The sequence below is a fragment of the Artibeus jamaicensis genome, unplaced genomic scaffold, assembly GCF_021234435.1.
Source record: "Artibeus jamaicensis isolate MK-2021 breed Jamaican fruit bat unplaced genomic scaffold, CSHL_Jam_final contig_447, whole genome shotgun sequence".
NCBI lineage: Eukaryota > Metazoa > Chordata > Mammalia > Chiroptera > Phyllostomidae > Artibeus > Artibeus jamaicensis.
Genome location: NW_026521834.1, coordinates 767913 through 784453, shown reverse-complemented (window position 1 = coordinate 784453; position 16541 = coordinate 767913). Strand labels below are relative to the sequence as shown.

Below are 16541 nucleotides of genomic sequence, written 5' to 3'. Positions count from 1 at the left end.
GCAAGCAAGCAAAATATAACTAGAAACTTTCAAATTAAGAACAAACTGATAGTAAGCAGAAGGGAGGTGGGAAGCAATAATGGGAACAGGGGGAAGGGTTTACAGAACATGTATAAAGGACACATTGACAAAACCAAAGGTGGGTAGGATGAAGGATGAGAACTGGGGATAGCTGGGTGGCGGGAGTGGGGGGGGGATGGAGACAACTACATGAACAACAATAAAAAATGTGAAAAAGTATGTATAAATAAATAAATAAATAAAAATTAAAACAAGGAAAAAAGGAAGAAAATGTGTGCATTGGCCCTTTAAAATGGCTCTTTGTATTTCCAGCCATCCATCTCTGGCAGGGAGAAAAACTAGGTTTTCATCATTGGTTGTTATCTGTGTACTTTTTGGTCTCTGGTGCTCTAGTCTGGGGATCCTAGCTTAGTGTTTAGACCCCATTCTTCTCAGGGGATCCAATTGGCTGCTTAATTATCCCACTGGAGCTGCTGCCTATGGGCACCCAGCCAGCCCACTCAAGTCTCCACCACACTCCTTACCAGTCAGGTTGTGCTGAAGCTGATTCCTCTGTCTGAGGTTATAAGGCTTCTTCTCCCTATTATTCACTTGTTTGTTCTGGGTGATTTCTCCACAGTTTAGTTATAATTCCAGATTAGTTCTGGGCGGAGGTTAGTGTATCTTCCATTGACTCCCCCACCATCTTGTCTGCTCTCACTTGCTTCTTCCTTCTTATTCTTTGTCATAAAGCTGCCAGGGCATATCTTCCTCTTCTATGATGTCTCACTCTTGTCTTCAGAAGCAATTTCTTTCCAAATTGCTGCCTGCGTGTACTTTCTAGTTCCTTCGTTTCAGTTTCTCAGTAGCCACTGCTGTGATCTGCCAGGTTTCAGACCTATCCTCATTCTTTTGTATTTGAGGTTCAGCCCTCTTCTCTTTCTGTACAGTCTCTCCTGACTCTCCACTCTAGGTGGGTGTGGGAGTGGGTCCATCTGGTTTTGAATGTTCATTTCTTTATTTACCTGCAGACTGAAGTTTGTAGTACTCTCTGACTCCTAATTTTGCAGTCAGCATGAATTTGGGTGGTTTTATCTTTTTTTTTTTTTATCTGAATGGTTCTTACAGGATGTGGGGAGATTGGCATACAGGTAGCTGGCACTGTTCTGCAGGATGTTACTCTTTGACTTTTCTTATAGTTTCTCTTTCACATTTTAAATTGACCTTTCAGTAAGTTTAAATCCTTGAGGGGTACAGCATTACAAGGATTCTGTTCAGTGGCCTTTGCAGGAACTTTGCTTCAAAATTTAGCATGAACCATGCCATGAGCAAATGTTACCTTTCCCCAGATGACTGTGGTTTTGTTCAGTTTGCCATGAAAGTAATCACTGTATTGTTCTTTGCTTTGTAGACATAAGTACACCTCTTGCATAGATAGAACTCAGTTTCATCTCAGGTGTAAACACTTTCAATTTTAAGAAGAGCTGTGTGCTCCCTCTGGTTCCAGACACACTACTTATAACCAGCAGAAATGACCTGGGACCACAGCCTTCTGTATGTATTTGTCATGTTGAAGTCCTGTTCCCAGCAACCTCCGCAGGCTCCAACATGGTGGAACAAGCTATCTTTTACATTTTTTAATGTTACTATCCTTTTTTTATTCTTCAAGTACTCTTTTTGTTCTCTGCTAGTTATAATTGTATCCTGTTTTATTTCAGGGATGTAATACCGTCTCTGAGGACATTTATTATAATAATCTCTCTGGAATACTTTTAAAAAGCTTTATCTTTTTAGAAAGTATTCCTCTGCCTCCTGCTTTGTCTCTCTTTCCTCTAGTTACTGCTACTACTGTTTTTTTCAAAATTTGTTTTGGAATCACATGCTTTTGTTGGTAATTTTCTTGAAATATCTGGTGTACTCTGGCTATCTGATCACATGGGCTGGTGGAATGCTATAGCTGATGGGCAGCTCTGGCTGAACAGGTATGTGGGCCCTTGGACCTTATTCTAACATTACTGGCTGGCGAGCTTGGCTTTTGCATTGAAGGTACTTCCCACATATATGTATGTGAAGTCTTTTCACTGGGAAACTCAGTTTCTCCAGAGATGAACCCTTCAAAATCTTTCTTGGAAGACAAGGGATAAGGGTTGGAATGAACCTGTTTACTCAAATTGAAGAGATAGTGTGAGTCAGGGGCTCCTGGTACTTCCATTTTTGGCGTGCAGAATTTCTCTCAGTGCCCCTGCCCTGTGGTACCTTGTCCTTGTAATGTCTTAAGCTTTTAAAGGATTGAAAGGGTCTCTATCTCATAATCACCCCTTGGCTAGGCATCTGTGTTTTGCTTCCACTGCTTTCGATCTGTTATCACACTCCAGCCAACTTTCATTTTCCAATGAATTGAACTTTTCATTTACTGTTGCTTTGCATATTTTTTAAAAATCCCCTTACTGCCATTTAGTGGTTTTAGATAAATGAAATAGATGCATGTGGTACTATTTTTAGTTTGCCTTTTGATTACATTAAACACTGAACTTTGACTCATTTCTACACTCATCTAGATTAATTTCAACTTATTTTTCTAATGTTTACTAGAACAAAATAAACTTCACTGTTTTTAGAAAAATGATTATATTTCTCTGACAGTTCAACTGCCAAAAAACAATTATTTTTTCAGTCAGTCCAGCATGTTTGTAAGTTGAGAACTCATGCAATGTGTAGCTAAATATGTTGATCATATTTGACACCTCTCAGCTCTTTATCCTTTCCACATGTTAATAGAGTACCTTGTTGAAAGTCCACTGCTGATTTAATTAGCATATGTCATTAGAATTACAGCTGGTTGTATTTGGGTACAAGTGTGAAGCCGTTGATCTCTGGGGAATTAAAATGTTTTGCTTTTGTAATCTCTAGAGAAAACATACTTATAGCTAATTTCATAATGCTGTGAAAATACTTTCTTTGGTGACATATGCTATTAAATACATTTCACTTAGAATCTTTATCTCACATCTCTTTGGTTGCTAGTTTTGTTTTGTCATGAGTTTCTTTTATCAGTGATTCATGACCTTGGCCTGTCACCCAACCTCTTTGAACCTTTGGTGCTGTTAATGTCTGCTTCTTTCTTTTATACCGTTGCAGAAATCAAATGCGATAATGATATGAAACTGCTCTGATTACACTCTTGTTATTGTTATTACTATAGTTATTATTTGCTGGCCTATTATCTCTCCCTCCTTTTATAGACAGTAATATACTGAAATGAGCATACATGTCTTAGAGTCAGAAAATTCTGCCTTCTTTATGTATTAGCCATAAGAATTGGAAAGTCCCTTAATCCCTGTCTGAGTCTTAGTTTTCCCTTTCTTTTTTTTTTTGTTTACAAGGTTTTTTTTTAAAGATTTTATTTATTTATCTTTAGAGGAGAAGGGAAGGAGAGAGGGAGAAACATATCAATGTATGGTTGCCTCTCATGCGTCCCCTGCTGGAAACTGGCCTGCAACCCAGACATGTGCCCTGACTGGGAATCGAACTTCTATCCTTTGTTTCACAGGCTTGTGCTCAATCCACTGAGCTATGTCAGCCAGGGCTCAGTCTTCCCTTTCTTAAGTGGGATTGGTTATAACAGGATTGTGGTGAGGCTCATGAAAATGCTTCATGAGATCTAGAAAAATTATTGTAAATCTAAGGGATTATATTTATGATTCTTCATTTATCTCATCAATTTGCCACTTTTTAAAATATTATAGAAAAGGGGGAAAGAGTTGAGTATTAAATGTGCGTTCAGAATATGTTCTTGGTTACCTTAATATCAGGAGATTTATGCTGAGGAATAGTGTGGCATGATGAGTGATGAGTGATTCAAGACTCAACAGGATGGAGGTAACACAGACCATCTAGAGATGACAAAAAGGGCTTTAGCCATACCCTGTCCTATGAAAAGCAAATATGTGAGACCTCCATACGGATCCCAAACCTGTCAGTGCCAGTGGCATTGGAAATGCAGTACCTTCATCATAATGTAGTCTTAGCCCATTTAGAATACAGGCTGTTCTTCTTTGTAATGCTCACCCAAAGACATGTTTATTAATTTTAGAGAGAGAGGAAGGGAAGGAGGAAAGAAGTGTGGGGGAGAATAGAGAGAGGGAGGAACATCAATGTGAGGGAGAAACATTGATTGATTCATTGCTTCCCATACACACCCCAGCTGGAAATCAACCAGCAACCTAGTTATGTGCCCTGACTGAGGATTGAACCTGCAACTCCTTGGTACCTGGGATGACGCTTCAACCAGCTGAGCCACCCAGCAAGGGCCAGGCTGTTCTTTTGTTCACCCTGGTTATTGCTTTGAATAGAACTAATTCATTTTTCTGTAGTATCTAACATTTCTTTTGTATGTGTTTTATGTTCTTAGAAAATCATATGTACTTATTTGAAGGGAAAGACTATTCTAGGGAACCCAGTAAAGAAGACAGAAAATCATTTGAGCAACTGGTGAATCTTCAGAAAACCCTTTTGGAGAAAACTACTCAAGAGGGCCGGTTACTCCGAAATAAAGGCCATGTAAGAACTATTAATTTATGTAAAATAATAAATTTTTCCAAATTCTCATTCTAAGAGAATAAAAAATGATGCCAGTTGTGATTTATTAAGAAAGAACTTGTATTTGTTGAAATATAAGTATAATTACTTCAGCTAGTGTGTGGAGTGGTCTCCCTCCAGCTATATGCCTTTCTCCAACCTTCAAGCCTTCAGTCTTTCTGTAGTCAAGATGAATGATGAGCCAGACTTGTTTGAGGTGTAGTTTGACAAATCAAAACTGAGTAAAACTCATACTGAAGGAAAAAGTATTCTCCCCTCAAAGGAAACTATCCAGCAGGAGAAAGAGCATGTTTAAACATCATAAAATGAGGTTCTCCCAAGAACAAATATGGGTTTGAGCTTGTTTTCTGTAAACCTTGTGTTATAGAGATTTTTAGGCCTTTTCTGATGTCTTCTCACTCATACTCCCTGGCTGACAGATCAGGGGTGACCAATGTTCCTTTACATACATTTTTCATTTTCCCTTACACAATCTTTCCATTTGTGCATAAATTACACTGGTAGATGCTGTCAACAGTTTCACTGTTGATGGCCTTTGTGTATTGTAGTTCTTGTACCCTCTATGGATAAGTCACTTGTCATTGCTTCATAATCTTCATGAGTGACTTGCTTTTGCAGCTTCTCACAGTTTATTTTAATTTTTAATGTAGCAATAAAATAATACATATAATCACTAAAAAGAATGTAAGTGTAACTCACTATAGTATAGTATAAAAACTATGTAGAAAGTTGGCATAAAAAACATTAGTCAGAATAATATATTTTGCCGTTTAATGCAGGTAAAAGCATCCCTGTCCATCTCATCCCCCTCTGGGGGGATCACTTTATTACAGCAAAATACGTACCATGCTCTTAATAATCATGATCCCATGTCTTGAGAGACACTAGCTATCAATATCTCTAATTTCCACATTACTTGGCACTTAGTGTGTGGTCATTGAATACTAGGTATCATTAAGATAATCATGATGTTGAGACTTCCGCCAAGATGGAGGCATAGGTGGATGTGCCGTGCCTTCTCACATAACTAAGTTTAGAGACAACTAAATATTAGCAATAGAAAACACAACCAGAACACGGAAAATTGAACTTTTTGGAAGTCCGTTAACAACAAATTCTTCAGCCTGACCGGTAAGGGACGAAACCAGCGGCTGGTGAAGCGGGGTTGCACAGGAGGACTCGGTCAGAAGGACTCAGGCACGGAATCCAGACGCGCGGAATCCAGACGCGCGGAATCCAGGCGCAGGGCTGGACCTAGTGAGCGACTGAGCCAGCGACCAGGCGAACGACCGTGGGGGAGACAGCGGAGGAGCGGTGCTGCGTGTTGACTGTGGTCGTGCATTTGTGCGCGGGTGGACAGGCGAGGGAGTGGGCGATTGGACCGAGGCCCGGCGGGTCCTGCAGCGGCAGTGGAGGGCGCCGCCATTTCCCTGCTCTGTCCCCACCTCCACATACAGCGTCATAACCCTGCGACTCTGAGTGGCCCGGCCCAGGGGAACCACCTAAAGCACTGTTCCTCACCCAGCTGAGAGAAACAGCAGAGGGGGTCGCCATTTCCCCGCTCTGACCACGCCCCCACATATAGCGTCACAACCCAGCGACCTGGGAGTTCAAGGCGCCGCTTCTCACACTTAAAGGGCACGAACAGACCAAAAATGGCGCAGGAAGATCTCAAAGCCCCAGAACCTATAGATCTAAGCGATGAAGAAATAGCAAAACTCTCAGACGCACAGTTTAAAACACTGGTCATCAGGATCCTTACAGAACTGGTTGATTATACCCACAAATTAGACAAATATATGAAGGCAAAACTAATTGAAATGAATGGAATTGCACAGGGCACCAATAGCAATGAAAAGGAAACTGGGACTCAAATCAATGGAGTGGCCCAGAAGAAAGCAAATAATGGCCAAACAGAAAAGAGTCAAGAAGCAAGAATTCAAAGAAATGAGGAGAGTCTTAGGAACCTCCAGGACATCTTTAAACGCTCCAACATCCGAATTATAGGGGTACCAGAAGGGGGAAAGGCACAGCCACCAGTGGAAAACTTATTTGAACAAATAATAACGGAGAATTTTCCCAATCTGGCAAAGGAAATAGACTTCCAGGAAATCCAGGAGGCTCAGAGAGTCCCAAAGAAGTTGGACCCAAGAAGGAACACACCAAGGCACATCATAATTACATTAGCCAAAATTAAAATGAAGGAGAGAATCCTAGAAGCAGCAAGAGCTAAGGGGACAGTCACCTACAAAGGAGTCCCCATCAGACTGTCAGCAGATTTCTCAAAAGAGACCTTACAGGCACGAAGGGGCTGGAAAGAGGTATTCCAAGTCATGAAATCCAAAGACCTACAACCAAGATTGCTCTATCCAGCAAAACTTTCATTTAGAATGGAAGGACAGATAAAGTGCTTCTCAGATAAGATCAAATTCAAGGAGTTCATCATCACCAAGCCCTTATTATATGAAATGTTAAAGGGACTTATCTAAGAAAAAGAAGTTAAAGAAACATGAACAGTGAAAGAACAACAAACTCACAGTTATTAACAACCACACCTAAAACGAAAGTAAACTAAAAGGACAGCTAGATCAGGAGTGGAAACATGGAAATGAAGATCTCAAGGAGGGTTAGCAACAGGGGAGTGGGAGGAGGAGAAGGGGGGAGAAGTTATAGAAAATAAGTAGCATAGACAGTAGATAGAAAATAGATGGGGGGGCAAGAATAGCATGGGAAATATAGAATCTAAAGGACTTGAGACACATGGTCATAAGCTAAAGGGGTGGTAATGGTGGGGATGGGGGGTAGGGTGGAGGGGAATGAAAGGGGGAATAGAACAACTGTAACAGCATAATCAATAAAAAAATTCTTAAAAAAAGATAATCATGATGTTGAAATGCTCTGTTTAAGAAAGAAATATGATACATTGTAGAAAGATTCCCATTAAAAAGGGTTAAACCTAAAATGACATCCTGCAAGGTTAGCTTTTAATTTTTAAAAAATTGCTTTTCTGCAATTCCTTATTCCTAACGAAATCAACCAAAATGATATACTGCTGTACCAAGCATGCCAGTGCTTTGGTTGAGTTTAGGGTACCATGTCCTGGTTGTCATGCCTGTGTGAAGATGTGTGATAGAAGTATAAATTGAAGTGTCTTCCTACCGCACCAGGTAGCATGGAGTAACGGTGTTTTGAGAAATTTTAAGCACGTTGCCACCATACAGAGTGTCTTCTAGGGATGAATGAATCTCATGAAGGAACAGGCAGCCCTCAGACTTCTTGCTTATGGATCTTGTTCTTCCTACAGGTTCTCATCCCAGGCCTTGTGGAAAGGTCTACCAAGAGGAAGCAGATTCTAAGTCTAGAAGAGCTGGAGAACAGAAGGCAGAAAAGACAAGTAGCAGCAGCTAAGAAAAAGAGACTAATAGAGGAGAAGAAGAGGATAAAAGAAAAAGTGGAACATAAGAAAAAGTATGTGTGTACTATTTGGCTGTATTATTTAATAAAGCTGAGAGTCACAATTGGTAAAGGAATCACTAGTGTATAGTGAGTCCACAGTTGAACATCACCTTTTAAAAAATTTTTATTTATTGATTTTAGAGGGAGAGAGAGAAAAAACATCAATTTGTTTTCCACTTATTTATGCATGCATTGGTTGATTCTTGTATGTGCTCTGACTGGGGCATGCCACATTCTTGGCATGTCAGGACGATGCTCTACCAGCTGAGTTACTGAGCCAGGGCTTGAACATCACTTCAAAATTGCAGAAAGAAAATTTTTTAATGTAAAATATTTTTTGTTGTATTTTATATCTTGATTATTGAAACATGGAAATAGTAATTTTCAGTTTTGGTGGCCTGAGGAACCTACTTTTGGTTGCTTTTGTAGATATCCATTTCCTAAATAGATACAATGTGCAAGACCTTTTTTTAAAAAGTTGTCTATTACATACCTCTAAGGGGATATTTGCAATTATTTCCTCCTAATCAGATGGGTAAAAAAGTACTGATTTAGATCCTGTAGCCTACTTAAGTCATCATTAATTATTAGCACATGGCCTATGTCTTGAAGACATTTGTAACACAAAAAAGCATACTCAGAGTACCTTAAATAATTTACTTTTATAGGCATTTCTTAAATCTTAAAATTGCAGAAAAATTCTATAAAGTTGGTAGCTGTTGTTGGTGATAAAATATTTTTTTAAAGACTAAACTACTTAAGTGAAAAGTCCTGAGTGCCTAAGACAGAGAAGATGTGTTCAGATGAGGGAAGAAAATTTAAGATTTTACTGCAGTTAACAAAAAGTAGTTTACTCAACAGTCTCTTTTAGTCATATTCTTAAAAACAGGAATATCTGGTGCCTGCTCGTTATTGAAGTATAGTCAGGAAGCATTAGGCTAATTGGGTAAGCCTTCTTGTTTATTTATAAATAGGCAGAAAACTCAATTGGGTTGAGTTTCTAATTGCATTTCCACTTGGCACTTACTGTTTGTGAATTGTAATATAAACTGTACTCCAAGAGAAATTGTGATTTGCCCAGTTAATTTCCTTTTTTCTCTTGCTGGTTGAAGAATGGCCTGGTGGAAGTCCAACAACTACCAGTCCTTCTGCCTGCCTTCAGAGGAGAGTGAACCAGAAGACCTAGAGGATGGGGAAGATGAGAGCTCAGCTCAATTAGATTATACAGATTCAACCTCTATCAAGTATGTCATTGGTGATGTCACCCACCCACAGGCTGGAGTGGAGGATGCTATGATCGTGCAGTGCATAGGTATGAGAAGTGATATGGGCCCAGGATGGGGTCCTCTATCTTTATGATGCCAAGAGCTGGGGAGGGTGGAGCAGAGTCCTGACCTAGTGGTGATTGATGGGCCCAGTGCAGTCTTGTATGGTCACAAAAAATGTGAATTTTAGAATTAAGAGACTTAGATGTGACTCTTATCTCTTGTTTACCTCCTTGAGAAACCCAGCCTCCCTGGGCCTCAACTTCCTTATTTGTATAATGGGATAATGTCCACATTATTCTTCTCACAAGGTTTTTAAGAGGGTAAAAGGAGGCAACATGTAGAAGACAAATGTATTCTTTCAGAAGAAGCAAAATTCCAAGCATTTATTGCCCTTAACAGTCTTTGCACTTTTTATTTTTTATTTCCTCTGTCTGGAACCTATCAAGCATTGTTTAAATGTCTGTGTTTCAGAGAGCTCTCCCCTGATTGCCTCGTATAGAACAGAGCCCATCCTCATCCCTCCATTTTTCTCTGTCCCCTTTTGTACCTTATTTTAATAACTTGATGACACATACTATCATCTGACATATTACATATGTGTTTGCTTATTTGACTGTTTCATGGCACTAGAAAATCAGCTTCATGGGAGCAGGGTTTTCTGTTGTCCACTGCTGTAAAACCCTAGTGCTAGAACAGTGCCTGACACATAATACATGCTAATTTCAATAGTATGAATGAGTAACTCTAAATGCAAGGTACTAACTGGCTGTGTTAGCACCAGCTTGAATAAGTCATTTAACCTTTCCTCTTCCTTACCTGTGTGAGAGTCGTGTGTTGTTGTAGTACCAGTGCTCAGTGCTCTTTGTTATATTGTATTTACTCTCCATTTTTCCTCAGTCATCTTCCAGGAATTACAGAAGTACACCACAGTGATACTGCCCTTTCAGTACACTAATTTTTTCAGTGCTTTCCTGTTGTGATGGCCAGGTATATTACAGAAAACCTAAACATATTTGAGAAGTGCAACCTATGATATTTGCCTAGGAGGTTAGATTGATTTTCAGAGGGAGGAAAATACTTTCTTCTACAAGTCTGTTTGGTGTACCTTTCTTTTTCGTTTGTTTGTTTTTTAAATTGTGGACTGGACTTTGCTTCTTATTGAAGAAATTTTCTCTTCTATCAGATGACTCTGGCCACTGGGGCAGAGGTGGCTTATTCACAGCTCTGGAAAAACGATCCACTGAGCCAAGAAAAATATATGAGCTGGCTGGGAAAATGAAAGGTAAGGAGCACAGAAGAAAGAAGGGTTAGGTATGGTGTAAGAGAGGACATTTAGGATAGGTGTCATGTGGCTTTAAAAAGCATAGTAAAGAGTCAGAAAGGCTGGTTGAAGTGTGAATTCTGTCACCAATGAGCTCATTGTAATGTGACTTTGAGGCAGTCCTTTATCTTCTCTGTACCTGTTTTCTCATTTGTAATTTGTTAATAGTGTTTATTCCACCTACCTATCTCATGGAACTATAGTGAAGATAATGAATGTGCAAGTATTTTGATAAATGTTGATCTCCGCATGCATGTTAAAGTTTAGCGTTTCATTACTTACCCAACTTACCCCATCTTCTTAAGGGAATCACTCATGAAAATGTGAGAGCCTGTGAGGGAGAAATTAGACACATCATTAATGTGTTAACAAGAGCTGGGTGCTGAAGGAAGGAAGTTATATGTACGGTTAGCACAGGTTGCAATAAAGCTGGTTGGTGCTGGGGGACTTGGAAGTCTGAACAGTATTCTCCTTTGGTGTAGAGAAGGGGTAAGTACACCTTCTTTTATGAGCAGAAATCACAAAGTGGCAAAAGGAGTAAAATTATCATTGCAATTATTTCACAGGAAACTTAAGCTAAAGGACCTTGTCTGATAGAGAAGGGTTTTTTCATATTTTTCAGAAATTGGTTTTTTCTAATTCTTCTGTTCATTTCTCTAGGGTGGAAAGTGATTAAAGACTTAAAATGAATAGAATACTCTTTGTACTAAAACAAATTACTGGAAGGTTTTTAACATGTGTTGAAATAATTAACCCAGATCTAGATATTGAAAAACAGAGTCCAGGAGTGGTCAGAGCCAGAGGGTAGACTTAAGGACCCTGTTTAGATTCTTGTTTGAAACCACGAGGGAGACATGATGGAGGCAGGACAGAATGCATGTCCTAATGGCCTAAAATGCACTGTTCTGTGCATAAGAACTTTTATGTAAAAATCCCATTGTAACCACAAAACAGAAACTTAGAGCAGATCCAGAAAAGACAAAGAAAGGGGAACGACAGCATATCACCATAGACAATAACCAATTTTAAAAGGTGGGTAGAAACAAAGGGAAAAGAAGAAACACGGGAAATAGAAAATAACTAGAATGCAATTAATAAGATGGCATTAGTAAGTTCTTTTTACATACCAGTAATTACTTTAAATGTAAATAGATTGAACTTATTAATCAAAAGGCACAGAATGGCAAAAATGGATTAAAAAAACAAAACAAAACAAGGCCGAACTATATGCTTCCTACAAGAGACTCACTTGAGCCTTAAAAACAGACAAACTTGAAGTGAAGGGATAGAAAAAGATTCCATGTAAGTGGAAACCAAAAGAAAGAGGAGTTAGTTATACTTATATCAGACAAAATAAACTTTAAGCCAAAAGTGGTAATAAGAGATGAGGAAGGTCATAATATAATGATAAAGGGATCGATTCATCAAGAAAATATAACAGTCATAAATATATAAGTATCCAACACTGGCACATCTAAGTATGTTGAGCAAATGTTAACAGATATGAAGGGAGAAATAGACAACAATTCAATAATAGTAGGGGACTTCAGTATCCCATTTTAGCCATGGATAGAGCATCCAGACAAAAAAAAAATTAGCAAGGAGGTAATGGGCTTGAACCAAACATTAGACCAAATAGACCTAACAGACATCTATTGGACATTTCCGCCAACAGCAGCAGAATATTCTCTAGTGCACATGGAACATTTTCCAGGATATGAGAGGACACAAAACAAGTCTTAGTAAAATAAAACTGAAATCATATTAATACCTTTCTGACTGCAGTGGTTTGAAGGTAGGTATCAACAACATGAGGAAAACTGGAAAATTATGTGGTAATTAAACAACACAATCCTGAAAACCAGTGGGGTCAAAGAAGAAATCAAATGGAAAACCAAAGAATATCTCAAAAAAGTGAAACACAGCATACCAAAACCTATGGAATGCTGCCATAACAGTTCTGAGAGGGAAGTTTATAGTGATAAATGAATACATTAAAAAATTAGAAAGATTGCAAAATAGTCAACATAATGTTACATATATCTCAAGGACCTAGAAAAGAAAAACAAAGTGAAGGCCAAAATTAGCAGAAGGGAAAAAATAGCAAACATTAGAATGGAAGGAAAAGAGAGACCAGAAAAACAAGAGAAAAAAATCAACAAAACTAAGAGCTATTTTTTCAGAAAGATAAATAAAATTGACAAACCTGTAGTGAGAGTAAGAAATAAAGAAAACTCAAATCTGAAATGAAGGAGGAGAAATTATAACTGAACCTGCAGAAATACATTAGATTACAAGAGATTAGCTAATCCTTAATGGATAAGTTTGTAGAATCTCTTGAATAAGTGGTGTTGGGGAAACTGGAAAGATACATGCAAAAGAATGAAATTGGATCACTTTCTTATACCACATACAAAAATAAATGCAAAATTGATTAAAAATGTAAATGTAATCAATTGTAAGACCTGAAAACAAAAATTCTAGAAGAAAACATAGGCAATAAACTCTTTGATATTGCTCTTAGCAGTATCTTTCTGGATATGTCTTCATGGCAAGGGAAACAAGAGGAAAAATAAATGGAATTATATCAAACTAAAAAGTTTTTACACAAAAGAAGGAAACAATTTAAACAAAAAGACAACTGACTGAATAGAAGAAAATTTTAGCAAATGATACATCAGATATGGGGTTAATATTCAAAATATATAAGGAACTTGAACAACTTAACACCAAAAAAATCCTAGGCAATCCAATTAAAAAATGGGTAGAGGTCCTGAACAGACATTTTTCCAAAGAGGACATATAGATGGCCAGCAGATATGAATAGATGCTGACCATCACTAATCATCAGGGAAATGTAAATTAAACCACAATAAGATGCCACCTCAGATCTGTCAGAATAGCTAGCACCAGTAAATGAGTAAATAACAAGTGGTGGTGAAGATGTAGAGAAAAGGGAACTCTCATTCACTGTTGGTGGAATTGTAAATTAGTGTAGTCACTATGGAGAACAATATGGAAAGTCCTCAGAAAGTAAAAATAGAGCTGCCACAAGATCCAGCAATCCATTTGTGGGCATTTATATAAAAGAAAAACACTAATTCAAAAAGAGATATGCATTCCTATGTTTATTGAAGAAATTTAGCAATAGCCAAGTTATGGAAGCAATCCAGATATCTATCAGTAGATGAATAGATAGAGATGTAGTACATGTGTAGGTATTATTCAGCAATAAAAAAGAGTGAAGTTTTGCCATTTATGACAACATGGATGGACTTAGAGGGTATTATGCTAAATGAAATAAGTTAGAGAAAGGCTAATACCAGTACTCTATGATTTCACTCATATATGGAATCTAAAAAGAATAAATACAAAACAAGTGAATAAACAAAAACAAAACAGATATATCCATAGACACAGAGAATAAGCTGATGGTTGCCAAAGGGTTAGGCGCAGGTAGGAGGATGGGAGTAAAAAAATAAAAACTTAAAGTGCTTCTAACAATATTCCTCATGTCAACATTCTGGTCACAGAGTACGGAAAAAAACATGTGAAAATACCTTTACAACCTAATGCTAAATGTGAGTTCCAGAATATGTCAGGCCCTCTGCAGCCAAACGTGTATATTAGTCCTTGCCCAAGAAGCAGGTGACTTGTTCTGAATCTTACTTGTTTATAAAAATGCACCATTTTAGTTGCTTGCAGAGAGTTTTAAAAGGTAACACTGTCATCTCCTTGTTTTTATTTTCCTATAGACAAACAAGAAAAAGTGAATTACCAATTTGTTTAGGTGAATTATTCCATTTGTACACTTTACCTTGAAAGCTCAAACTTACCAGATAACATTTAAACAGATTTAACAGACATTTTTCTTTCAATCCTTAGTGATTCCATTTGTATTTCTGAATAAAGGGTAATATTTTTATATTATTAAACCCTGTACATGAGGCAGGAAAGAAATCTGTTAATTTACCTTAGCCAAGTAATTTCTATTCGAAAAGTATTATTTTCTGTGTATAAAGTACTGTGCCAGGCTCTGGACTCATATTTTTGTCAAAATTGATCTTTTTTGGGAATTAAGCCCTACCTTCATGACAATGGTAAATATAAATATCAGGCAAAAATGATTCAGCTTACAAATGGCTTGAGTGATACTGAATTCAGAGCAGGAAGCTACTCTGAGCTCCTTAAAGACACAGAAGTTGGGACACTTACAGAGAATGTTGTCATAATAATCTTTGAATCCCCAGGGTTAGAGCACAATGCCTAGAATTTTAGGGTGGTCAATAAATGTAAATAATAAACTACTCACCCTGAGTGAGTCCAGGAGAGTGAGAAAAGGCAGGTTTGAAACCTGACCGGGCTCAGTCTTTAGTGAACTTAATGTTCTTCCTATTGTCCCTTTTTATGTTATCTCAGACTTGAGTTTGGGAAGTGTCCTTTTATTTCCTATTGATGATAAAGAGTCGAGAAGCAAAGGGCAAGATTTGGTAAGTGAAAAAACCACAACTCTTACAAGATCTAAAAAGGGGCTCCTATTACCTCCTCTTGAAACTGCTCCTACTTGAATTGGCCTCTCTGGCTATATATCATTTTGCTAGGACTGCCATAAAATACCACAGTAACCAGAGGCGAGACGGAGAGGGAATTTAAGGGGAAAAGAGGAAGGGTTTAGAGGAACAAGTATAAAGGACACATGGACAAAAACAAAGGGGGGTGGAAATTGGAAGGAGGTGAGGAGCACCGGTTGGGGGGGTGCCTGGGATGGCAGTAAAAGACAGAAAACTGTACTTGAACAACAATTAAATAAATTTAAAAAGAAAAAAATACCACAGACTCAGTGGCTTAAAAAACTGAAATGTACTTTCTCACAGTTCTGGAGGCCACAAGTCCAAGGTTAAGGTGTTGCCAAGGTTGGTTTCCTCTGAGGCCTCTCTCCTTGGCTTGCAGGTGTTTGGCTTCATGCTGTGCTCTCACATGTTCTTTCCTCTGTGTCCAAATTTCTTCTTCTTGTGAGGACGCCAGTCAGATTGAATTAAGCCCCACCCTAAAGGCCTTTTTAATTTAATTGCCTTTTTAAAGGTCTTATCTCCAGATATAATCATTTTCTGAAATACCGAGGAGTTAGGGCTTTGACACATGAAATTTGGGGGACATAATTCAACCCATAATAAACAGGTGGAGCCTTGCCTTCCACTGCTCTCCCCCACCCCCACCCTCCATGCTTCTGTTTATCACAGCTTCTGGAGCACTGTCCCCTACTTCTTTGTACCTTCCACTTACCTAGAGGGCAGGCCCCTCCTAATTGCACAGTTTAATTTTGGTCATTTTATCCTCAACACCTCATGAAGTATGGCTCATAGGAAATACTTAATAAACATTTACTGAACAAATAAGAAAACATAACTAAAAACGCTTAGGGTTTCATCATTTATTATATCAAAAGTTCTATAAAAGATCTTATTTTCTAGCCAGGAAAAACCAATCCACATTTCCTCTGCCTGCATTAAAGTTCCTTTGCATCTTAAGTGTCTCCCACTTGCCTGTCATTTGAAATTCTTGTAAGATGTTTTACTTCTCACACCTACTTACTTTCTTTAGGGCCTGAATTCATATTTAAATTTCAAGCCAGACTTTACTGACTTAGAAAAGTCTATAGACATTTAGAAACTAGGCTGAGAGGCATGTGTTCTTGAGTTTAGTGGCCTGCACGTATAACAACAAAGTGGTTTCTGCTTTTTTAGTCATTCATTTATTCATTTCAAAAACGCTAAAAAATCAAAATGACACAGTGCTTGTACATAAGCAGATCAGAATCCAGTGACTCAAGAAAACTGTTTACAGTGAGTAGAACACCAAGACTGGTGTGACTAATGAGGTCAGCCCCAGATGCTCCC

At 38.2% G+C, this 16541-nt stretch overlaps 1 protein-coding gene and 1 pseudogene across 6 annotated transcripts in view; both read left to right on the top strand.

Moving 5' to 3' along the window:
* CHD1L (chromodomain helicase DNA binding protein 1 like) overlaps positions 1-16541 on the top strand; it is a 105602-nt gene that overhangs the window by 86464 nt on the left and 2597 nt on the right. For all 6 annotated transcript variants that reach the window (XM_053666195.1, XM_037158880.2, XM_053666197.1 and 3 more), the window contains 5 exons: positions 4412-4560; positions 7904-8067; positions 9168-9367; positions 10507-10605; positions 15064-15134. In XM_053666195.1, the coding sequence (XP_053522170.1) occupies positions 4412-4560; positions 7904-8067; positions 9168-9367; positions 10507-10605; positions 15064-15134 (683 nt within the window). The remainder of the gene's footprint in view (positions 1-4411; positions 4561-7903; positions 8068-9167; positions 9368-10506; positions 10606-15063; positions 15135-16541) is intronic.
* Positions 4584-4903, top strand: LOC119059278 (thymosin beta-15A-like; annotated as a pseudogene).